The sequence below is a fragment of the Carassius auratus genome, chromosome 26 (genome assembly GCF_003368295.1).
Source record: "Carassius auratus strain Wakin chromosome 26, ASM336829v1, whole genome shotgun sequence".
Lineage (NCBI taxonomy): Eukaryota > Metazoa > Chordata > Actinopteri > Cypriniformes > Cyprinidae > Carassius > Carassius auratus.
Window position 1 is genome coordinate 7,656,629 of NC_039268.1, and position 26,124 is coordinate 7,682,752.

At 39.1% G+C, this 26,124-nt stretch overlaps 1 protein-coding gene across 1 annotated transcript; it reads right to left on the reverse strand.

Moving 5' to 3' along the window:
• Positions 1-1,628: 1,628 nt before the first annotated feature.
• Positions 1,629-21,222, reverse strand: LOC113044220 (putative methyltransferase NSUN7). Its single transcript, XM_026203995.1, has 12 exons — positions 21,101-21,222; positions 19,745-20,193; positions 18,032-18,090; positions 17,822-17,958; positions 16,867-17,019; positions 16,583-16,766; positions 16,292-16,505; positions 15,829-15,972; positions 15,615-15,716; positions 11,890-12,007; positions 11,536-11,635; positions 1,629-2,656 (listed from the first exon to the last, which is right to left on the reverse strand). The coding sequence occupies exons 2-12, from the start codon at positions 20,190-20,192 to the stop codon at positions 1,817-1,819; spliced, it is 2,499 nt and encodes an 832-aa protein (XP_026059780.1). The 5' UTR covers position 20,193; positions 21,101-21,222; the 3' UTR covers positions 1,629-1,816.
• Positions 21,223-26,124: the final 4,902 nt, after the last annotated feature.

Sequence of the window (26,124 nt, forward strand, 5' to 3'; positions counted from 1 at the left end):
AATCACTCTGATTGGCGATTATCAGGGGAAATCTCATCAGAAGGATTAACAAGCTAAGAATTAACACTACTGGTGAAGTACACTCAAAAACACGTTTTTGTGGAAACGTTGGCTTCTCTGCTCTACACTACTTTGTACACCATATAAATGTAAACTGTCGTGAAAATAAATGGCATATCACAAAATACATCAAAATGTTTCTGGCTGTTAATTGATTTCATGAAATATAGTCTGTTGTTAGTAGCAAGAAATGTCCTAATGAACTAATGAATGCAACTTTTCAGTTTTCAAATTGTTGTGGCAATGTGTTTGATTTTCTTATGGACCACTGAGGTTTAGGGGTGGACCTTCATGCTTAACATGTCAAAAAAAAATCTAAGCCTTATAGTATACGATCATATGAAATTGCCAACTTGCAAAATAGTTTTCTTAGGAGATGGGGTTGGATATTAACAAAATATGAGTCATTAAAGCTTTAGGGGCATAATTATTAAATTCATAAAACATTTTCTTTTGTATTGTGACATATATCTGATTATCAGAAAATTTAGGGCAGACACTTGGTTCTAGATTTCTGAATATTTATAGTTGGTCGTAAGAAAGGGCCAAGGTTTAAGCAGCTAAAATTATGGATGTAGTCCAACATTTGTCATCAAAATAAATAAATTAATAAACATGCTGACTTAACATGATCAAACTGTATAAAATAGTTACATTGCAGAAATGGTTAAGAAAATATGGTGAATAAATAATGGGTAAAAAAAACTTATGTAAACATTTTATAGAGATACAAAATCTGATTTCAACTGATTTAACGAATAATTAAGATATAAATTGGTTAAATTAATTTCAATAAATTGAGATATAAATGTGATTTTAAGTAATACAACACTCAGTCAATCAACTAGTGCATATTACACTGAAAAAAATGATTCGTTGAATTTACTAAAAAAATGTATGGTAAGTGGTTGCAATCTATTTATTTCAGCTATATTTAAATAAACTAATTTAGTTGATTAACTTTCAGCAAATTTTTTATTTAAATGTAGCTAAAATAAATTGATTGCAACCACTTATCATAAAAAAGTAGTAAATTCAATTAATCATTTTTCTGTGTAATGTAAATCTGTTTTCTCATATTCTGACATACAGTGCAACACACAAAATTAGAACCTTAGGTTACAAACCACAAATAAAATAATTTATTTAACACAGTATACATTATACAGTTACAGTGTTGCCAAAGTATATCATACACGTTAAAGGAATAGTCCACCCAAAAATGAAAATTCTATCATTAATTATTTACCCTCATGTTGTTTGAAACCTTTAAGACATCCATTCATGTTTGGAAAACAAATGATTATAAAGATATTTTTGATGAAATCTGAGAGCTTTCTGACCTCTAAAGTCATAATTAAAAAATTTTGCGCACAAGAATATTATCATAGCTTCATAAAATTACGGTTGAACCACTGATGTCACATGGATTATTTTGTCGATGTTCTTGGTACTTTTCTGGGCCTTGACTGTGGTAGGACCCTTGCTGTCTATGGAGGGTCAGAAAGCTCTCGGGTTTCATCAAAAATATCTTAACTTGTGTTCCAAAGATGAACAAATTTATGAGTTTGAAATTACATGTGGCTGAGTAATTAATGACAGTATTTTGGGGTGAGCTATCCCTTTTATAAACCATAGTTGATTAAATAGTTATGAGATCAGTACCTTGCTTTCAGTGGCGATAAACTTGTGTACTACAATTCTTCTTTTGCACAGAAGCACACAGGAAGTGTATTTCTGAACAACAGGTTGTAGCTCAATGCCAAAGGATGGAGTCTCTGCCTTTGGCAATGCTGCTAGAAGAGGAAAGACTGCTGGAGAAATTAGAAGACACGGAGGAGTACAATCGATAGGGGGATGAAGAGGGATGTGAAGGACTGAGCGGATACACAGGAGGAAGACTAAACTCTCTTGACCGGTTTTCCTCCCTGTCTAGCTTGAAGGCTTCTGATTTGATCATTTCCTTTTTTGGTTTAACAGACTCTCGTTGAGACAAATGTCTGAATCTGTGTGGTGACACTGGGGTTCTGGTGGCAGGGGGTTTGCTCTGAGGTGGAGTTGGTTTAATGGAGGTAATGGTTGTGTGTTGAGATGGCCGAAGGTGCAGGAGCTTCTTGCGTAGAGGACGAGACCTGCTCTGACGTTCTTTACGAGTGCGGGACTTAGACTTTTTTCTCTTAGACTGCTTAGTAATTTTAGCTCTAGGCTTATGACCTTTTGGTCGCTTCTTCTGCACAACAGAAGGCTGATTTCTATTGTTGGATGAGTGGTCTAGAACACTGGAGTGATTTGTAGTGCTAGATGTGGCATCCATAACTGCTGCTTTTTGACTTGAAGCATGATCTAGGATTGTGGAACTGTCATTCAGGACTATGGAAGTGTGATTTGAATCGTCTGCTGTCTGACTGATCATCACCGATGCAGGAGGCTCAATTAGGGAGGAAGGCGGAAGAATTGGTTTAGATCCTTTTAGTTTTTTTCTCTTTTTCGGTTTCTCTCCGTTCATGGGGTCAGGAGGGAGCAGTTCGCCCAACAAACCTTTAGCAGCAGCTCGTGCTAAAATATCCTGCACAGTTTCTACCTCCGCCGGGTCTTGCTGTTAGAAAGTAAAACACACACACATACATAGATAGAGCAATATTACATATAGGGAGACTGAGGCCATTTGTCACAAAGGTTTTATCTAAACAGTCTTAGCCACGACACAATCACAGTCTGCCGATCATATGATTTATTCTGCTCACAATCCTGGAAAAGTCCTGGTAAACTCTGAATTAACTTCTGTCAACAATAAATAGAAGTTAGATTTTAATCCTAAAGTTAAAAACGGTGTTCTTGGGACAGGGGTTTATGTCAGGTTGGGGCAAGTTGTCTTGTGTTTTCAATGGATTTAATAAATAATTTTTTTTTTAATTATTCAATCAATGTTGAAAACAGTTGTATTGGCCGATAATCACTTTTGGATGACTGATCGGCGTTCTCTAAAAAGGCCCATCTCATAAAACCGATCTCAAGCTGATGATGCGCCTGCCGTGAGAGGTTTGGCATGATATACAGCGGGTTCACATTACTTTGCAGTGTGTATGTGGCGCGTTTTTTCCCCTTGCTTATGTTAAAGGATTAAGGCGTTCACACATGTGGTTTTATTAACAAAGTTCGGGAGAAGCACGATCAGATAATCATCCAATTTGGTACAGGTGCATCTCGTTTAGCTAATCATCTTATAGCACGCACGCGTATATATATCCAGTCTTCCTACCTCCTGTCCCACGACAGTTTTTCGGCATAGACCGTCTGTCAGCATTCGGTTCGCGCTGTCCGTCTTCTTATCACAGGCCCAATCTTCCTTCCGACGAAGATATCTATCCGCCGAACACCAACAAGCGTCATCGCGTCAGCTGCTCTTCTCGCCAAGCCACACGTTGTGGCCAAAAGCTCGTGCAAATCCTTGAGCTCGCCTCACTCGGCAACACGATTTTCTCGCCAGGACCGGGCTCTATTATAATGCTGGATCGCAGCCGTGCTCCAGTTCTCCCCGCAGTAAACCTCTCTCGCTTTTTCAGCCGTGTCGCAGTTCGATGCTGCCTCCACTAGCGGCGAAGACCGTGCGTTGTTGTAGTGGCATGTCGTTCGTGAAAGAATCGTTTTTTCGAATGAATCTTCTAGGCGAACGAATCGTTCTCAGTTTACACTCATTCATGAAGAATTTTTCAGAGTTGTCATCCACAATGAGCGAGTTTCATATGAGTCTCAGAGATCGAGAGCTCTCATTCGTGAACGAAAGGACTAAACCGGTATACATGTCGAGTTGATTAAACAGATACATGTCGTTCGTAAACGCAAGGAACTCTTATCAATTTTGTTAAGATGAGAGTAAACCGGGTCAGTTAGCCATTTAGCATGTCAATCTTGCAAAATGTAAAGCGCAGTTATAGGTACTGTGCACATATTGTTTACATATTTAGCATACAAAAGATAAATTCCACGTTTAATCGCCGATTTATGGACGTGAATATATAGATCAATATATGAACCGTCTGACCAAACAATTAAAATGCTAATCATGCAAGAAAACCTCGTGATTTGCTCATCTGAACAATTTAAATAGACGTTATATATAAAATGCGCTTATGAAGACGCCAAAATTTGTTAAACGGCGTTATGACTTAACTCTGTCCGATGACGATGCCACTTTTTAACCACGAAGCAAAGGCTTTTTGCAGAGTTGTCATCCACACCGAAATGTCTAAAGACATTACATTTGCTTTACTGTGCATGTTTAAACCTCACTGAGATGATACAGACATAAGTTTCATGCAATTATTCCGGCAGGATCAATTATTTAGGGACATATTTCACCATTTACTGGCATGATTATTCAGAATTTTTCACGCTACTGCCTCGTGTTTGGCTGCAGAACAACAAGTGTGAGTAAATTTTCTATCGTCTTTTTAGGACTGTTATATGAAAAGCATGCAAAGTAAATGTCTTTAGAAACGGCTTGAATTTGAATTACTGCAATTAACGTTACTGCTATAGACATGTCTATTGGTACAATGGTTTATAAAACTAAACATGCTACATTGTTTCAAAGCCTCTATTTTCACAGTCCATACTACAACAGGAAAACAGCATCCCAAATTTATCTGCTCCGGAGGCTGTTTAAAAGGGCCCGAAGGCCAAAACAAGAGGAAAAGATGCTTTTCCAACAGGACCGTATTAATTCAGACAAGGTTTGAGCAATTGTCAAATCAGCCAACAACTACAGCAGCCAAAGCAAGCATGAAGCTACTTTTACTTGCAACACGGGCCTGCACATCTCAGTATTTCCATCCTGTTACTTCTGCTAGCAGTGCAGGCTACACAGGTTCTTCAAGACATCACACACCCCAGCCCCTTCCCACGACCCACAGCTACAGCAGCTGAAGCAAACGTGAGGCCGCCTCCATTCGTAAACGCGCCCTTAACTCTTCCACTCCCTCATGCTACTAACCATTTTTCTGTTCAGTGGCCTCCAGCTCCAGATTTGCCAGAAGGCAGAGGGTACCAAGACCTATTGGTCAGGCCGATTATTTTATTTATTTATATATCTATCTCGAACCCTCTTCAGCCAACCCCTCTAACGCCAGCCCATCCCCTTTCACTAAAACTCCTAATCTACCATAGCTAACTCTCCTAACATGCCCTATCTATCTGTAATGGTCAATCCTCACTTCAGCCATCCTTCCGCAGGAGCTTTCTCTGTATCTCCCCACCGCCGCAGCATTGTCCGCTCCCGCAGGAGCCTTCTCTATATCTCCCCACCGCCGCAGTATTGTCCGCTCCTGCAGGAGCCTTTTCTGTTTTTTCCTCACTGCCGCAGCAGTCTCCGCTTCCGCTGGAGCCTCTACCTATATTTCACCACTGCCGCAGCAGTGTCTTCTCCCGCAGGAGCCTCTACCTATATTTCACCACTGCCGCAGCAGTGTCTGCTCCCGCAGGAGCCTCTACCTATATTTCACCACTGCCGCAGCAGTGTCTGCTCCCGCAGGAGCCTCTACCTATATTTCACCACTGCCATAGCAGTGTCTGCTCCCGCAGGAGCCCTTTCCATCCTTCCCTACTGCCGCAATTCTCGCTGCCGCAAGAGCCTCAAAAATAAATAAATAAATAAAAATATATATTTTATGTCCATTCTCCAATTCAACCTCATCAGGCTCGCTTTTGTCTAACTCCGGAACGCCCAATCTAAATTCACGATGGACCCTCATTTCATAAACGACTCTGGTTTAAAAAAAAAAAAAAAATTAATCGAGTAACAAAATGTGTTGTTGCTTAATTATACTGATGTGCGCATGCACAGTAAATCTGATGGGTAGGATAAAATGTCAGGACCCCGGACCTTTATTTAGTCGGGTTGACGTACCTTTTCAGTTCTGTGTATGTGATGTGACGCTAGTTTTACTTAAAGTCAAATGCTCATGAACTGACTGTCAGAGCAGTTCTGGAGATGTTGTTCATGTGTTCAAGTCCTCATTTAGTGAGACAGCAGACGCAGAAATTACCGTGAGAGTAATGCGCGCTTCAGTGTGTGTGTGAAAAAGGAAGTCGCGCTCCTGCTCCATTCATTAACAGAGACACACAGAACATGCAGGATTTACATTTAAACACTGTTCCGTCTTAATATTTAGAGATATTAATTCGTGAATCGGATGTAAGTGCAATTACCTATTTTGATTAATTCATTCAAAAAAAAAAAAAAAAAAAAAAAAAAAATTCATTGCGAAAGAACCCGACGTGAGATTTAGAATAAATTAAAAGAGGCTTCGAAGCAGAGGAATTTGCCTACATCATTTTTTGTAATCGCGTTACTCGAGGAATCGTTTCAGCCCTAATCTTAAGCAGCTCAAAAGGGGCCTCTCACATAATCCGATAGATGCCCTCGGTTGTTGTTCATCAGACATTTAAAAAAAAAAATTTTATATATTCCTCCTTAAATCATGTTGTGTACTTGAATAATAGAAGCCTCTCAGTTATCGTTTCTTCGGCCAAAGTAAGGGCCCTCCAGCCATCGTTACAATCTCCTTGCCTATTTCAGCATCGGACAGGGCTCTCCCTTCCGGTGCAGCTGGGCAGTGGCTCCCTTCGGTCGCAGTGTGAGCCTTTCATCTGTCATTGAGTTGCGCTGCGCGCTCAGCGGCAGATGGGGGTATCCCTCCCGGTGCAGCAGAGCCACAGGCCCCCTTCGGTCGTTGTGACAGCCCTCCATCCGATGCATCAAATTAAGCCGCTTATACAGTCGCAAGGGGGACTCTCCCTTCCGGTGCAGCAGAGCCGCAGCTCCCTTCGGACGCAGCAAGAGTCCCTCCATCAGTCGCGTTTTCTTGCCTACTCCGTATCGGACGGGGCTCCCCTACCGGTGCAGCAGACCCACGGCTCCCTTCGGTCGCAGGGTGAACCCCCCGTCTGAGTTATGTTGCATGCTCAAGGGCGGACCGGGATCTCCCTCCCGGGGGAACACAGCCGCTGGCTCCCTTCGGTCGCAGCAGGAGCCCTCCATCCGATGCATCAAACCGTTCCTCGAATCTTCTTGCCTATTCTGCATCTGATGGGGCTCTCCCTTCCGGTGCAGCAGACCCACGGCTCCCTTCGGTCGCAGGGTGAACCCCCCGTCTGAGTTATGTTGCATGCTCAAGGGCGGATAGGGTTCTCCCTCCCGGGGGAATAGAGCTGCTGGCTCCCTTCGGTCGCAGTGAGAGCCCTCCATCAGAAGCATCAAGCCATGCCTCGCATCGCAAGGGGGACTCGCCTTTCCGGTGCAGCAGAGCCGCAGCTCCCTTCGGACGCAGCAAAAGTCCCTCCAACAGTCGTATTCTAGTTAGCGTCAATCAGGGCTCTCCCCTCCGGGGCAGCACTCCTGCTGCAGAGTTGCGAACCCCCTACGGAGGCTGGGAGAACCCTCAGAGGCAAAAAACCGTGCCTCCATAAACCCGCAATGGGGGACTCCCCCTTCCGGTGCAGCAGAGCCGCAGCTCCCTTCGGATGCAGCGGGAGTCCCTCCAACAGTCGCGTCTCTTTGCCTTCTCAGCATCGGACTAGGGCTCCTCTTCCGGTGCAGCAGACCCACAGCTCCCTTCGGTCGCAGTGTGAACCCCCCATCTGAGTTATGTTGCATGCTCCACGATGGCTAGGGATCTCCCTCCCGATGGGGTACAGCCGCTGGCTCCCTTCGGTTGCATTAGGAGCCCTTCATCCGACGCGCCAAACCGCGGCTCGAATCTCATTGCCTATTTAGCATCTGACGGGGCTCTCCCTTCTGGTGCAGCAGACCCACGGCTCCCTTCGGTCGCAGTGTGAACCCCCCGTCCGAGTTATGTTGCATACTCTATGGCGGCCAGGGATCTCCCTCCCGATGGGATACAGTCGCTGGCTCCCTTCAGTCGCAGTGAGAGCCCTCCATCAGATGCAACAAACCGCGCCTCGTACTCAGCCGCAAGAGGGACTCTCCCTTCCGGTGCAGCAGAGCCGCAGCTCCCTTCGGAGGCAGCAAGAGTCCCTCATTTCTTGATATCTGGCATTGTGCTCCTCCCATAAGCGGCATGGAGGGCTCGCTGGTAAGACGTTGCGAGCCGCAGCTCTCGTCGAACACTGCACGGGCTCTCCAGGTCGCTCTGCATTTTCTTCCCAACACGCATATTTTGGGGGGCAACTAAATTTTATCTCTCTGGCTGCTGTCCTATGGCTTTAAGCTTCTTTTGGGGAGTTATTTGGGTTCGGGCTATGCTCCGGGCCCGGACCCCTCCCCCAGGACAGCACGCCAAAATATGCCTACTATTTGCCTTCAGATTAGATGTAAGGGTGAACTCGTGAAATGTGGTTTTATTAACAAAGTTCGGGAGAAGCACGATCAGATAATCATCCAATTTGGTACAGGTGCATCTCGTTTAGCTAATCATCTTATAGCACGCACGCGTATATATATCCAGTCTTCCTACCTCCTGTCCCACGACAGTTTTTCGGCAACCCTCCTCCACCCCAACTCCTCACTTCTAATCTATTTATCCCAAATTGGGATCGGGGGAGTTATTTGGGTTCGGGCTATGCTCCGGGCCCGGACCCCTCCCCCAGGACAGCACGCCAAAATATGCCTACTATTTGCCTTCAGATTAGATGTAAGGGTGAACTCGTGAATGCACAAACGGTTGCAGTCTGGCAGTGCGTTCCAGGAGAGGTGCGTCTGCAACAGTGCAGAGATTGTTTTTTTTTTTTGCTGTGCTGCACGCTGAATGAAAGGAGTCATATGATGCTTTTAAAATATCATTATTTGGTGTATTTGTTGTAACAGATTATGTTGACATGCTTTAATGTTAAATAGTCTCTCTCTCTCTCTCTCTCTCTCTCTCTCTCACACACACACACACACACACACACACACACACACACACACACACACACACACACACACAACGCGCAAAGCTCGGCATTTTAACAGTCAATAGCAAATGCTTAAACTAATAACAAATATTACATTAGCTGATTCAGAAGCGCCAGATTGTCGTAGCAAAGTCAGAATTACCTCCTCTCCTGGGTTCATGAAACAGTAGTCCATAAAATGTGTTGCTGTTCTGTTGTAAATAATCTTAAAGATTCCTAAATGCATATACATTCGGAAGGCCAAAATAAAGTGCTTTTGCTTTCACCTAGATACACACTGCATCTCTCTGACATGGCTGCTTCAACACTATCTGTGGTTACTTAAAGCATGCCTTCTTAGTTTGTGTGAACATTTGGGCAGAATTACGCAAATATTTCCACATAGTAACGTAGACGTGTGGGGGTGTGTTTGAATGAGCCGTTTTAGGGGGGACTGGCAGAGTCTTAACTTTGATAAAGAATATATCTTCGGATTTGAGACTTTAGTCTTTTCAACTTTACAGATCTTTACAGATATAAGAGTCACCTATGAGAGGAAGTAATTTTCAAAAATGAAATTCAGGCCCTGAATGAATGTCTAAAAATCTTGATTGGATCATTTCCATAAATAATTCTAAAAGAAGGTAAAAAGAAGGCTTTAAAAAGATTGGTATTGGTGATCAGATTGGCAGATACTGTTTTCTGTGATCAGCGATTGGCCTGATCATTTAGGGAAACAGTTGTGCTGCTTAAACTTTTTAAGCAAACCATGATCAATTTTGTGAGGATTCTTTAATAAATAGTAATTTAAAAAAGCATTTATTTGAAACCAAAATCATTCTAAATGTTTATATTGCCACTGTTAATAATTTTAATGCATTGTCATCAAGTGTTAATTTCTTTGGAAAAAAATATCTCACTCACATAAAAAAATATATTTTTGCATTTCACAACTGTTTTATTATCAGTGATAAATAGCAGATTCCTGTAATGATAACTTTTGAAGGATTATGTTATTACTTTCAGTTGACTTGTATATTCATTATAGTACAAAAGTAACAACTAACCCCAGTTTATATGCAGTAAGTATTAAGTGCAAATGCAAGCTTACACACACACACACACACACACACACAAAGCTACAGGCATGTTTCTCTTGCTGTATGTGGTCTTGTGTGGATGCTAATGTGATCAGACACATGTGTTCATTATTTAGTGTGAACCGGAGCTACACTGGCAGTATTTAGGACAGCAATGCATCAAGCTCTGCATGAGAGCGGTGTGAATGTGTGTGTGTGTGTGTGTGTGAGCTCTCACACCAACTCTACTCACAGACACTTCTTCATGCTTGTTTAGATATAAACACAGCATATGAATCACAGCAAATCATCATGGCTGTAAAAGTCCTATTATGCAGCGGGTAAAATAAGTATGGAACACATCAACATTTTTCTAAGTACATATATTTCTAAAGGTGCTGTTGACATGAAATTTTCACCAAGAAAGGGAGGTGCAAAAAGGCATGTATAGCAAAGACACCATCTGAAATCTATCTGTAATTAGAAAGCAATCCTGCACATTGTCAGTGGAAATTAATATTAGTTGGTTCAGTCCTAACTGATGGCCTATAAAAAGGCATCATGTCACATGACCAAGTGTGTCACACAAGAAACATTTCATCATGGTTAAACGCAAAGAGCTTTTTTAAGACCATAGCATCCACAAAAAACACGTTGAAGCTTGTTTAAAGTTTGCTGCACACTGGGAGAATAGTCTGATCAGATGAGACAAAAATTGTACTCTTTGGATGCCATAATACAACACACCATGTTTGGAGGTCAAATGGCACTGCACCAAAACATCACCACAAAACATCATGGTATAGCAATGGTAAAATTCATATAATTGAAGAATATGGAAAAATGTACCAAGACATTCTTTCATAAATATCTGCTGCCATCTACCAGGATGATGAAGATGAAATGAGTGTGGACATTCCAGCGAGACAATGATCCCAAACACACAACCAAGTAAACTCTCATTTGGTTTCAGAGAAAGTAAGTAAAGCTGCTAGAATGGCCCAGCCAATCACCTGACTTGAATCCAACAGAAAATCTAAAAATATTTTCTAAGAACTAAAGATTAGAGTTCATAGAAGAGGCCCATGGAACCTTCAAGATTTGAAGACTGTTTGTGTGGACGAATGGGCCAAAATTACACCTGAGCAATGCATGTGACTAGTTTCCCCATACAGGAGGCATCTTCAAGCTGTCATTACCAACAAAGGCTTTTTTACAAAGTATTTACAAAATTTCAGTAAGCGTGTTCAGTGTGTTTTCTTTGGGTCATTCCATTTCATTACAAAGAACTTAATTTCTGATCTTATTTGTATTTTCTTTAAACTTGTTTTTGTTAATTACGGATTACTTGGGTTGTTCCTGACATCTGGTGAAAATTTCATGTCAACAACACCCTTTAGAAAAATGTTGATGTGTTCAATACTTATTATATATATTTTAGATATATTTTATATGTTATAAAACCTATTAGTCATTTGATTTCCTTTTGTTGCTTATTTCTCACCTCTCTTTTCATCACACAGAGGAAACAGCCATTCGTGACGTCAGATGCTTGAGTTCTGAAAAACTTCTCTTCCTCATCATCCCATCCTGCACTGACCAGCCTGAGAGAAACATGGAGAGAGATGTTTTGTGTTGTAAATTCAATCCAACTCATATCCATTTTTTCATAATTCAAACATTCACATAATCCTTCCCCCACTTGCTTTTCTGTGGATTAACTGCTGTTTCCATGGATACACCAACTTTAAATCCTTACAGTTAGTGGCGTGTGACAGGAAAGACTTAATGCTTGGACTGTGTGTGTGTGTGTGTGTGTGTGTGTGTGTGTGTGTGAGAGAGAGCGATGTGTGTGTACCTGAAGGGCACAGCTTTTGCTTTGCTGTCTGCGTTCTGAAGCGCTCTCTTCACAAGTCTTTCATTCTCCTCTGGATATACTGAGCATGTGCAGTACACCACAGCCTTCACCTTAGGAACTGCAGTTAATCAAGTTAGGTCACTATAACTCAGATGATGTGCATTAGTCAATATGTGATTTATAAATGAATTTTATACCAAAAATTTTGGGTCAGCAATATTTTAGTTTGATATTTGATAAAAAAAATCCTAAAACAGAAATATTGTGAAAGATTATTACAATTTCAGTGTTTTATATTTTAAAGGGGTAATGAACTGAGAAATCAAAATTCCCTTGATCTTTAGATATATAATGCTATAAAAACATTCTGTACGTATCTTGTTAGTCAGAAAGAGCTTATATTGAAGCCGATCTGTCATAATGACAGCTTGTGGAATGTGCCACAATGTTTATTGTTTATTGTTTATTGTTAATTTGGATCCCCATTAGCTTCCACAAAGTGGTTGCTAATCTTCCTGGGGTCCACAGAGTTGCACAATACAAAAAAATCATTCAAACAAATAAAATAATAACAAAAATACAATTGCTAATCCAGTCACATCACAAAACTATACCATACATATTAATAGTAGCAGCACAAGCAGAAGTACGTCTATACCTTTAACAACATGTTTACACAATTTCTTTTAAACACATGTGTTGAATTACTTTTACGTATATTTATAGGAACAACATTCCAAGCAGCAGAGCCACGATAAAATACAGTCTTTTTCAGCAAATTTGATTGTGGACATGGTAAAAACAGTTGAGACTTACTCACTTGACGTGTTTTATGATCGTGTCTAAAACCTATACAAGCTTTTCAAAGAAAAAACATGGTGTGTGATACTTGATTACCTTATAAAAATATACCAACACTCGTAAATGTAATTTGTCCTTCACTAAAAGCCATGATAATTTTCTATGCATATCAGCAACACTGGCCTGAAATTGATAATGGAGCACCAACCTAGCTGCTCTATTCTGAACAATCTGAAGTTTTTTTAAGTGCTTTTCTGATGCACTTGACCATATTATAGGGCAGTACTCAAGATGCGATAAAACTATTGACTGCACCACATCTTTTAAAACCAAAGACGAAATAAATGCAGAACATTTCCTGGCTACTGCTATACCTTTACCCATGCTGCTTACTATATGATCTATATGTTTGGACCAGGACAATGTATTGTCAAGTATCACGCCCAACAAAGTAACATCTGTTACTTGTTCCACTGGCGTCCCATCAATAAATAAATTCAAATCTGCAGCCCTAGAAATATTGTATTTTTGGCTAAAAATTATGCATTTAGTTTTTTCTATATTTAAAATTAATTTGTTAATTAGAACCCATTTAGAAATTGTTAAAAGCTCATCACTCAAATTTTTCTTTAGTTCAGCTGAAGAATGTGCTGCAGAAAACATTGTAGAGTCATCTGCATACATAACTATATTAGCATTATTAACAACATATGGTAAATCATTTATAAAAATAGAAAACAATAAAGGACCTAAGCAACTTCCTTGTGGAACACCACAATAAGTATTTTTAGCATCTGAAAAAGATCCATTATAAAACACTCTCTGTTTTCTATTAGAAAGATAGCTTCCCATCCAATTAAGGGCTGTCAATGAAAAACCATAACATTTTAGTTTAGCCATGTGAAGTAATCGTGTGCCTCAACACTTTCCTTGTCCAGATACCCACATTTGCTGTCTTTGCACTTGATCAGTTGACTACTTCTATGACGTAATTAATGTATTTGGCCCAAGTGAGGATGAAGATAAGTGAGTGTACAACTTTTACCTGACGGGACACACTTATAGTTTTGTAAATAGACAAGTGTTTAGTCTTTGCATTTTAAATAAACTTTTAAACGTTATAGTCCCTAAAACAGATGACACAATATAATTTTTAGTGCTTCTAATTAAGTGAGGAAAAAGCAGTTGCAAATGATGTTCAAAATAAAAAATAGGCTACTCATCTTTGCACAAATAAAACGTGTAGCACTTTGTTTAACAACCAAATTATATGTATTATCTAATTATTATTAATATTTACCTTACATTGAAAAAGTTTCCATGACCTTTTGCGATCTTGGCAAAAAGGCACGCAATTTATTTCCAGAACATGATGCATGATGGGATACACTAAGCCTTGAATACTGCTCTGGAGTGTGGATTTAGTGATTTAGTGTGTTAAGGGGACTGCGCTTTGGTGTTTTTAAGTACTCGGACAGTCTTGCGCAACTTAACTTCCTGTCGCGTGCTCACACTCTCAAGTTGCCAAAATCGCTATACTTGGAAATCGCAAGTGTGGGTATTTGGACAAGGCAAATGTCTCCACAGAGGAAGATCAACATCTGCTTCTACAGCGCTGCCTGTTTAGCCCCGCCCACCGATTCACGCATTTACTGTAAATAATGAGAGAGGCAAACACAGGTCTACGCAGAAGCCAAATGATAAACTGTATTTGATGAACTTCCAGATCCAGACAGTGTCAGTAATAACTTGGCCCATGGTTCACTTAATTTTACAGCAGATTCATATAGAAACAATGCACAATTCGACACAAGATTTTCAAAAAGATTGAAACTAAAAGACAATGCTGTTCTGACTATATTGGATCACAAGTGTGAGTAACTGTTATTATTGTGTAACCGCTATTGCTTTGTCTGTTGTTACAGACAGTATGAAACGTACTGAATTAGCCAATCATAGCAGTGGGCATTTACTTACAAGTTTACAATTCTTCATGGGGGGGGGGGTCAAAACAAGACAGAAAATAGCCTATTACTTCTTAATTATGGTGACAGTACAAAATAATAAAAAAGGGAGTTCATGAACCCTTTAATATATTTTTAAGCATTATTTAAGCAGACGTTATTCCTGTCTTTTCTTTGTCAATAATTTTGTCTTTTCTCTCACAACATAAACTTATGAAGGTAATGCGGAAAAAAACTATTTATTTGTTCTTGATAGAACGGTTCAAGATGTATTCTCTATATTGTATTAATGCAACCTTTTTATAGAAAATAAACAAACAGGTTAGGGGTAAGGTTAGGGACATGTTTGGTGGTATCGGAAGATTTAAAGGGATACTCCAACCCAAAATGAAAATTCTCTTATCCCATGTCGTTCCTAACCAGTAAAAGCTCAGTTAGTATATTTTGGATGAAAACCGGGAGGCTTGTGCCATAGAAGTAAGTTACACTGTCAAGGACCAGAAAAGTATAAAAAGCATCGTCAGAATAGTCCATCTGCCATCAGTGTTTCAACCGGAATGTTATAAAGCGGCAAGAATACTTTTTGTACACAAAGAAAACAAAAATAAGGACTTTATTCAACAATACCTTTGTCAACAGTGTCCTATGTGTCTCTCTACATCATCACTCAAATGGTCTTATGTGTCAGCTGCACCACAAGGATGCACTTTTTTTTGTTTTTACGTGCATTTATGCTTTGATTTGAAGGAAAACCGTGCATCCTTGTAAGTACATTGTAGTTAAGGCCACTTAATATGAAGTGGGACCAAATTAGGTTCAGTACAGAGGGCAGGAAAAATTAACAGAACCGCATATTTTTTTTGCATTTTCACTTAGAAGGAGTATTAAAACTACTTAATGTCACAGAATCAGGTAATAAATGAATGCGTGTTTGTGCGTGTGTATTTGTGTGTGTCTCACAGGTGAGTGCATGGTTGAGGTCTTGTTTCTGCTTGGCAACCAGTGCCTCCAGTTTACTCTCGGAGACGATTCCTTTAGATAAGCCATGCAGCAGCCCTCTGTCTGAATAAGAGCAGTATTCGTTATTTTCGTTATTTGGTATTTATTCAATGCTCACCCAACTGCCACAATGGAAAAGAGAATGTCTCAAATGTAAAATCATGCATTGCTTTACCTCCACTCTCATTGAGGATAAACTCAACAGGGTTACAAAGAGCTGACGCAGAACACTTTGGGAGCAACACAATCACCCGAACCTTCTGAATACGCAAATCCCATTCATTAAGTTCACTGAAGTACTCAGACATCAGTTTCACATCTATGAGGAAAAAAGGAAGAAAATGCCTGAGAACCAATACTTCACTACTGGCCAAACAAAAAAAGGTAATTTTTATTATCACTCATGTGAAAGTGACGGTGAAAGTGAAAGTGACGTGACATTCAGCCAAGTATGGTGACCCATACTCAGAATTTGTGCCCTGCATTTAACCCATCCAAAGTGCACACACACAGAGCAGTGAACACACACACACACTGTGAACACACACCCAGAGCAGTGGGCAGCCATTTATGCTGCTAAAGGGGCATGCATTTATGCATTTATGATCATGAATAAGGCTCAGCAGAATAACACTTACTTTTGCAGGCAGTAGGGGTGAGGATGGATTGTAATTCATTGTTGAAGGTGGATAAATTAAGGACCCCACATACATGTACACAGCCAGAACAGGCAGCAGCCTGGACAGCTACATGAGCCACTGTCAGAGCAGAGAAAGATCCCACCATCAGAACGTCTCCACGCTCCACCAACAGCGAGCGAATCGCACAGGCGGCCAGACTGCGAGATCTATCCTGTATTCATACACGCAAATTAAACCTGGATATTGATTTGCACTGATGATGCTTGTTTGTGTGTGTGTCTTTATTACCTGTATTATGAGTGTGTGTTCTGACACTAGGTTGGTTTTCTCCAGTTGTTTTGAGAGCCGTCTGGGAAACAGCATGACATTGGAACAATGTTTGTCCTTACAGAACACATTTCCTACCAGGGGTGTGTGTGAGTCGACCTGAGTAAAGCCGGATGTCTCCAGAGTCTCACACACATTTTCAATGCTGAATATATTGGAATGCAAACACAATATGAGAAGTGTACATAATAGAAAATAAGGAAAATACATGTGTGTATACATAAATACATACACAGACACACTACCTGGCTTTGAGGGTGTTGACCCAGGCATAGAGTGGTAATGTTTGTGACCTTTGTTGTTTAACCCTCACAACTGGTGGCAGGAAACTGTCAATTGTCAGCAAATTCTGTTTTATTCTGTAATGAGCCAGTGAGGCTTCCAGTTTGGTCTTGAACCTGATATGTATACACAAACATACAAGCACCATTTTTAAGGTCCAACAATTATGGATTGTATCACCATTATATCACCAGAGGATTAATTTAATTTAATTTAATTTAATTTAATTTAATTTAATTTAATTTAATTTAATTTAATTTAATTTAATTTAATTTAATTTAATTTAATTTAATTTTCAGGACAATGTTGCAGCCCTGCAGCATGTAGGGAAATAAAGCTGAAATAAAGCTGAAAAAAAAAAAAACAATGCCAGTTGTGAAATGAGGTCATATTTCAAAACTCACAACTCACTCACAAGTCACTCACAACTGGAAACACATAAAAAATAAGTTCAGTAAAGACAGAAAAAAAAAGATTTTCTCATTCTCATTTGAAAGTGTAAGAGTTTTAATCTACAATATTAAATTTCCATCTTACAGTAAAAAATACAATAGCTAAAATAGAAAATTAAGTCACAATTTAAAAAAATGCAACAAATGAGTTAACATTACAATATACAGTATAATATTACAATTGAGAGAGAGAAAGTCACATTTATAAGTTACAATTTGAGATACTGTAAGAAGTTGCAAATACACCTTTAAACTTTGTCAATTTTGGTAATTTGAGACATTTCCGAGATCATCTCTGAAACTGAGGATACTTAAATAAAGGTCTCAACCTGCTCTCCAATTAATGTCATTGCTGTCTAGGAGACATGGGTGGGATTTTTCATCCCATCATGGGTTTCAAAGATCATCATTTCTGTAAGTCTAAAGAATGAATGCATTTTCACAGGGCGGACCTGCTCGTACTGACCTACAAAGGCTGTCCTCCACCTGTCTCACTTCCTTTATTAGTCCCTCCTCTGCTCTTTGCATTGGCTCTCTGGGCTGGAACTTCCTGTCCAGGAGGTCACAGAGTACGACCACCACAAGAGCCATAAGATCATCTGGCTGAACAAACACAAACTCAAAGTCAATCATAATATCAAGATAAAAGGGCAGATGTCAGTCCTAACAGACCCACCATTTGCTGAGAACGGTAAAAGTAGCTGTCAGTCAGGATCTCCTCCAGTAGATCTTGGTCTGTGATTGTAGGGGAAAGTTTGGGATATTTAGCTTAAATAAATGTAAAACAACAACAACAACAACAAAGTCAAGCAATACTGTACTTTTGCTATTCTGTCGCTTCTACTGCAGTAGATCATACTAATACAACAGCATAATATGAAGAGTTAATGTGGGAAACACAATGTGAGTAAAAACTGAAAAACAGAATGTGAACTGAATATATATAAATTACATTTGTTCAACTTTCATGATTTATTTTTTGTGTAAATTTTATTTGTTTCTTTGTTTGTTTGAAGCATAGATCTACTTTTTTTTGTATTTAAGCTCAAAAAATATATATAACGACTATGAAAAAGCTACTTTAATATATTGTATAATACATTAGACTGATAAGCTTTTGTCAGATTTTTCCAAATTGCATACAAATATAAATTATTAGTTGTTTTTGTGTTTCTGGATGATAGATCTGGCTGCAGATATAAAATGACCTCATGCTTACAGTTCAGCGCAGCCATTAAAGTGCCACAGCAGTCAGTTAACTGATGTCTGACCTGCGCACTAAAAGCAAATAGATTAAAAAAAAAGTAAAAAAGTCTCCCCTAAGCAAATTTTTAAGTAAGTGAGAGAGCGAGAAAGATTGAGCGAGCGAGAGAGAGAGAGAGAGAGAGAGAGAGAGAGAAAGAAAGAAAGAAAGAGAGATGAAGGGAGTAGAGGAATCAGTCAGAGACATGTGTAGGGAAGATAAGCTACGAGAAGAAACTCAACCAGAATGTGACCAGACATTCCCAAATGACTGATTCAGGAGCTCAGTAATGGAAAGAAGAGGTCAATGGAGAAGAAATGACAGGAAACATGGAGAGCATGCAGCTTTCCATGAACCACAACCCCAAAATCTGTCTATTATCTTTACATTTTCTCATACAAAGCTTTGAAAAATAAAATAAAAATACAACCAAACATGGTAGCATCACATTATTAATTAAAATTAGTTAATACATAAGAGAAAAACCAACAATAAGCAATATTCATGTTAGCTCAGGTCCATTAAATATACGTTAACAAAAGTAAACGTTGAAATTAACATTAAATATAGATTACTAAGGATATTAATATTCAATATTACCAATATGCTGAAAAATATATTGACATCAAATATTGTTTTCAACTCAATTTAAGATTCAATTTGTACCAAGCAGGGTTATCTTAATGTCTGTTACATCAGAGACCACCAAAAAAAAAAAAAAGAAATTAAGAGTTACATACAACCCCAGTCGTCTCTACAACATTACAAAAAAAAAAACTCTGCTGTACTAAAGGAGAGGATAGGATAGGATGAAAAATGGAATTTGGGGTACAGTAATATACGTTTATGACTCTTCATCTGTTTCCAACTACACCTTTGAGTCATGAGGGACTGAATAATTGATGTTAAAAGTTTTGTAGGCCATAAAAAGCATGACATCACTGACCGCAGGGATGTTATCGGCAAAAACAATCAAGATGAATTGGACACATTCGATTCTTGTGCCCTCTAAAAAACTTCTTTATCATCACTATCTTCATGATATTTACACTCTTACCCAAGGCTTATTTTGCTAGAATGCTAGAATTGGAAATGTAATGTAATACTTGAAAATCCATTTTGGCCTGGCTTGATTTTGTCACTCACATTTCAGAGTGTTGAACGCCAGCTCATATGCCCAATACTCATTCTTCTTGGTGTCGACATCACCGTCATTAACAATCCCAGGATCTTCATCATCATCCCCATCATCATCACCACCACCATCGCCTTTAGGACTGGTGCGCCTATAGCGAATGAGTCGGTGCGCCAGATCTTTCTCCACATGAGATTTCTGGAAAATAGCTGCAGCATGAATGTACACAGAGTCTGGGAATCCCACAGGCATCCCCTCTCTCTTCAGATTATTCCTTTCTGTGGGCACTGCAGTGACCCTCTTTTTAAGGGACTGGATACATACTTTTTTCATTGGGCTCTTAGGAGAGACTGGACTGTGTGCTTTATTCTTAGGAGCTGATTCTTGGTCCAGCAAGTTCAGTGATGTGACGTCTGGTAGATCTGAGTCCAGTGTGGAGCTGAGAGTCTGTTTAACCATTCTGATAAAAACACACTGCATTTGTGGTTATCATAGATCAGCTTGAAGTATTATTTTAGAGAGGCTTTCAAATAGGATCAGTACATTGACAATATTAAAGCCAGTTATTTAACTTGTAAACAACATGTTTTCTCACACAGTATAATATAGTCTTTAAATAAATCAAACTACAGGGATCAACAAATTTGAACCTTAAATATTTCTTATTTATTTTACATAATATTTCTTTATTTATTTCTGTCCTTACTTTTATTCTTGTAACCGTTTAGATCAGAATTTTAATCCAAGATTGTAGACTTTTTTTGAATCCACTGTACATAAATGACTTTCCAAAAGTTTAGGTTCCGTGTAACTTGATGAAAAGTAATCAGAAGTGACAGTGCAGACTGTCCTTATGAAATTTCTTTTCATCAAAGAATCCTGACAAAATAATTGCGATATTATGAAATGTTTCTTGAGCAACAAATCGGCATATTAAAATGATTTATGAAGGATCATGGGACACTGAAGACTGGACTAATGGCTGCTGAAAATTCAGCTTCGCCATCACAGGAATAAATGACATTTATTAAAATAAACAAAATAGAAAACTAGTTTTTTTTTTTTTTTTTTTACAATATTACTATTTTTAGTACATTTTTGTTTTTGTTGCATTTTGTAAACATACTATACTGCTTTCAAAAACATTAAGAAATCTTACTTTTGAACAGTGTGTACAGTCTCAGAACAACCTGTTACATAGCAAGAGTGCAGAAACTTAAATATTTCATCTTCATTTTCACTATAACTTTTTATTTTTATATTTTTTTTTATTTTTTAAATCCTGTAATTCCCTAATTATTTCCAGTTTAGAATTTGAAATGCACATATTCAAAATCGAATTAGTCATAACTAAATTGAATACATACCTCTCCTAATGTAAGTGCAGTCAGCTCGCAACAGGTATGAATATAAGAAGAGAATGTGAGAATTAGGAGCTCGCTCTGTCTCTCGTCTCTCTCTAGCTCGGAGATCTTCTGTCACTACAACAACAAACACATTTGTTCTTGTCAACAGAGTGTGAATCTTCTCTCACAGATGTAGTCACTCAGCTATCACCAGCTCATCATCACTTCCCTACTCTCTCTCTCTCTCGCTCTCTTTCTCTCTCTCACACACACACACACACACACACAAATTTAAGTTAAGGAAGAGATGTTAAAGAAGATAGCACATATAGTATCATATGTTCATTTGTAAGTGTGTTTGCTGTATTTTTACCCACTTCTTTATAAAACTGAGGTGGTGTTATTCACTGGAGTTTAGTTAAAGAACAGGCTACTGGCTTTAAGGGTAAACAGACTCCAGAGTATCGCTTCATTTCTGCTCATTTGAAACCCTCTCATGCCTAGCGCACGTCGGCTCCAATGAGACGCAATTAGCCTGACGTTTGCATTCATCATGCTAAATGATGCATTGATTTGGGTTCAAATCTGAACTAAGCACAGTATCTCTCTGTAACACCCACATTAGCACGAAACAAACTCAACAGGGCTTCTTTGCCAGAAGCTTCCAGTCACTTCAAAGAACTGGTAATTCTAAGTGTTGACAGCCAGTCAGCTGCTGAGTCTAATTAAGCCCCACCCATACATCACCTGATTGGTCTATGCTGTTATCAGTTGACTTTTATTAGTGCTGAGATCTGCCAATCTCTTTGAAAGTAATCTTTTGTTGCTTTAACTCCAGGTTAGTGGAACAAACACAGTGGAAACATGAGAGACTACCTAATTAATAATGTGTGAGTTTGGGGTGTGTATACACTTCCATGTGTCTGTGTGCTGAATAAGTAATGTGAAGAAATACACAGCTTCTTTTTTTCTCATTAACCCACATGTCAATGCCTCAGGGCCAGGGCAGATCAGTGTGTTCAGTGACAGTACAGGTCATCCAGTTTCAGTGCTATTTCAGATTATGTGTTAATAAAAATCTTGTGCACAAATTACATGAGTTACTGATTCTGCCTTACAAATCAATGTCCCTTTATGATTCCAATTTCGCTCTAATGCATTAATACAGAATGAAAATATTGATTTGAGCTGTCCCTTATGTAGGTTGGCTCAGAACGCCATTCATTAGGACATTTGACTGAAGCAACAATCATCAAATTGTGTACAGCTTATAGCGTGCCAAGTGATGCAACGTTCGCTTCAATATCTCAGGGAAGATCTCTTGAACTTTTAACAGAGTTGAGAGCACTTTAGGAACATAACCATGACTTGGTTTTAGAATGACTTTACAGTCATTAGGCCCAAACTCAAGACGAGGTACTGATTGACAGCGCTTGCAAGTCACCCAATACACTTAACCGAGGCCAAGGCAACGAGGAAGCCGTTTTAAGAGATAAAGTTGGCCCATAAGTTGGCCCAAACGAGTAGCTCTAAGGGAGGCCCATCGTAGGGGCCCGCAGGGCTATAGACAAATCCCAAGATGACACAGTCTGAGGACGAGGAGGATTCAGACTCCATGCACCCATCAAGAACTTAACCATCAGGTTGTTTCTGCCGATTGATTGGCCAGCCTCGAGAGAATGATTCACTGCGATAGCTGCCACATACACTTTGAGCATAGCGGGGCATGCCCCTTATCAACCGGCTCTTGCAAAAAGCTTAGTACATGGGACACATCATATGATAAAAAAAAAAAAGTGTATTATTCAGAAAATATGGAATGGTTGCCAAAATGTTACTATTGGTTTTATGTGTTTTAAGTGGCATTTACCATGTTGCAATGTTATTACTAAGGTTTTCTGGGTGATTGCTAGCTGCGTCTGATAGCAGAGTCAAAAATCTAATTTCTTTCTAATAAGTAACATGATTTGATGTATCACTCAACTCGGTGGCAGAAACAGTAGGATACAAAACTGAATACTTAAGGTTTAAATTACAAAAATCAAGCAATATCTGCAATATGATTGTGGAATACCAAAGCAGTTTAAATCTACTTCTAATGCACACTGTAACAACGGTTCTGGCAAATGTGTGCTGGATATTCATGAGCTAATAACATCAGAACATGCAACTGACCCACATTTCTCTTGGCCTAGATGATGCTGTTACATTAATGCAAACTGGAAAATCCCACACCTTTTGTAACGTTGCAACCAAATCAGACCAGAAAACAACACTAAAGCTGAGAGAACTGGTTATCGCATGACTGGTTATTGATCAGTTCATGAATAAAAGCATAACAATAGTCTGCTACTGTTTGTGAAGATATGGTCTTACTATAGTGAGATTTCAAAGTAATTATAAATACTCTTCATTACACTGAAATTACTTCAAGAAATCTTTGATGGAAGATTCCAGCTCAATAATTCTCAAACTTTGACAAAATATTTTGAAGCTTGGCATATAAAGAAAAATGTATATTCATTTTTAAAAATGCCCATACAGATTTATTTTCCAGTTCTTAAAAAAACAAACAAGTGACACAGAATTAGGCATCTTCAAATACCCAGTGGAAACCCTGGCTGTGTTCTTGTCATTTTAAAGAATTTTTGGCCCATTACCCAGCATTGCACAATTAATGCACAGATCTTGTGTTTTGGTTGCAACATCCAAGCCTTAATACTAAGGATAAATGGATGCAAAGTGGTCTAAAGTTACAGTCTAAAGCTCTTCACCACAAACTAACCACCTGTTAAACTGAAAACATCAATTAGGTTGTCTTTATTAACTGCAAAACAGTAAATTCTACATCACTACTGACAGAATCAATAAACTATCTGGACACTGATCATCAAACCTAGCCTTACTGCCCTCCACAGGACACACAGGAAGTAGTACGCATATGGCAGGAGGAGAAGTCCTCTCTTAAACTAACAAAACAATATGATTCCTATTTAGAGAAATAAATATTAGACACAACACATTTTCTGTTTTCAGTCTCAATGTTGTCATGTTGTGCACTGTCATCGGGGAGGGAATCCGCGATGTGGGCCTCCACGGCCTCTAAATCCATCTCGCTCTCCACGGAAGTTTGAACGATTTCTCTCCTGACCCCGATCGCCTCTTCCCACAGTGGGACCACCTCGTCCTCCACGCTGTGCACCCCCACCTCTCTCTGCCATCGATTTAGGAGGTGGGGATTTGGGACGGAGTCTCTCGATTTCTTCAGTACAACCAGACAAGTAAGAGTTGGGTTCACTGAAGTGGGAAACATAAGCTTCAACATTATAGTTACTTTTGGTCAGCATAGGGCCCACAGTCAGCCAACCTGAAAAGATGCATAACATTAAATCAGAGTATCCATACATGCCATTCAAAAATAAATCTTACTGAGCACAAACTTTTTTGTGCTAATAATATTTTACAACAATAGTGTAAAATTATATAACATGATAGAATTATACTTTACTACCTTAGTTCTCTGGAACACTACCTTAGGGTCCAGGGTTTTGGTCTTGTCAGGATTGTTTTTATTGGTCTTGATCCAACAAATGTCTTCTCACCACCTGAAGCCCCATTTCCTCAGACACTGAGAGAGAAGATTGAAGGATAAGACAATTTGTTTCCAAGACTCGTACGCAATGACTGTAAGCAGCATTTTTGTTTATGTGCATTTCATTTACACTATCATGCTGCATTCGAATCAATGAAAATGTGCAGAATATTACTTCATATCAAAACAGAACTCATATTAAACACTTTCTTGAGATCACAGATATGTTTTGAGGATTACAGGTCATTATGTTGTAATTAATGCTCAGTTTCTTGCATAGTCCAATCATTTTGCTTTATAAGACTCCAAGGACTGCTTTGCTTTATAAGACTTCCCAAATTTGGGAAGAACTACCCTCTAAGATTATGATTAGGGCGGTTGATATGTACAACAAACAGTAATATGCCACATTGTAAGATTTGTACCATTTTCCCGAGATCAAGGCGTTCTCCTGAACCACACCACAGGAATACAAAAGAGAGAATACATGAGATTTCCTCTATGTTCAACTTCATGATCTATACCAGAAACAGATACAAATGATAAAAAACCATATCATTTATGAAATCAACTTCAATTGTTTTCCAATGCACATTTTGAGAGACATTTGCAATAACTCACATCGTCCCGGGTCCAGAAGCGCTTGTTGGCAAGGATGCCCGATTCTCTGTAATACTCCTCCAAAGGAGGCTCTATCAGAATCACATCAAACTTACACTTCAAATCTCTCAGATCAAGTGTGTCTAGATCAGCCTGAAGATACCTGACACACACACACACAATCAAAAATGTATAATTCATAAATACAGGCAATTGAGACAGACAACAGACCTTAGTCACCATATTAAATTTAACAGAAAGAAACGAGGCTGTGAGGGATTGATTTACAGACTTTACAATGACATACACTGCACAAAGACCTAAACAAAAAAACAATCAAAATAATACGTTTTTACATGTAAATGCTATGTAAATATACAGTATAATTTTGCGTTTAATTCTGCCTTTAGGAAAGTGCTGGAGTCTTTGTACAGCTCTTCATATGGTCCGCTCTCCTCCTGCAGCTGGGGCTCGACATCTTCCTGTAATACCACACAGCAGATCCAAGATCAGTTATCTACAGCCTTGACCTGATCTAATCTAAACAGAAATCTGAATTAAAGCTGCTCAGTGCTCACTCCCTCTCTGCTCCTCCACAACCTCCTCTGGGTCTTCACCGTCAGTGAGACACCTTTTAACACCAGGAACTGATATGTCAAATGATGCCCTGCAGTAAACTTAAGACACACCAGAGTATAACTTTATTGAGTCCATCTTTATTGTCACTGGTATGAGTATTGAGAGTAAAAGCATTACATTTAACCTGTGCCTACCATTTCATTCATATTCTACTTATACATAACGTTCTATTATTTTCTACCTGCACGTCTCTCTGGTCTTTTCGATCTCTTTT

Excerpts from the sequence above, each read along its gene's own strand:
- LOC113044220 (XM_026203995.1), bottom strand. The coding sequence starts at position 20,192 with ATGGTTAAACAGACTCTCAGCTCCACACTGGACTCAGATCTACCAGAC. Across the intron at positions 16,767-16,866 it reads GTCAACACCCTCAAAGCCAG|CATTGAAAATGTGTGTGAGA; the intron begins GTAGTGTGTCTG and ends CAATATATTCAG. Across the intron at positions 2,657-11,535 it reads TCTGTGTGATGAAAAGAGAG|CAAGACCCGGCGGAGGTAGA; the intron begins GTGAGAAATAAG and ends ACTTTCTAACAG.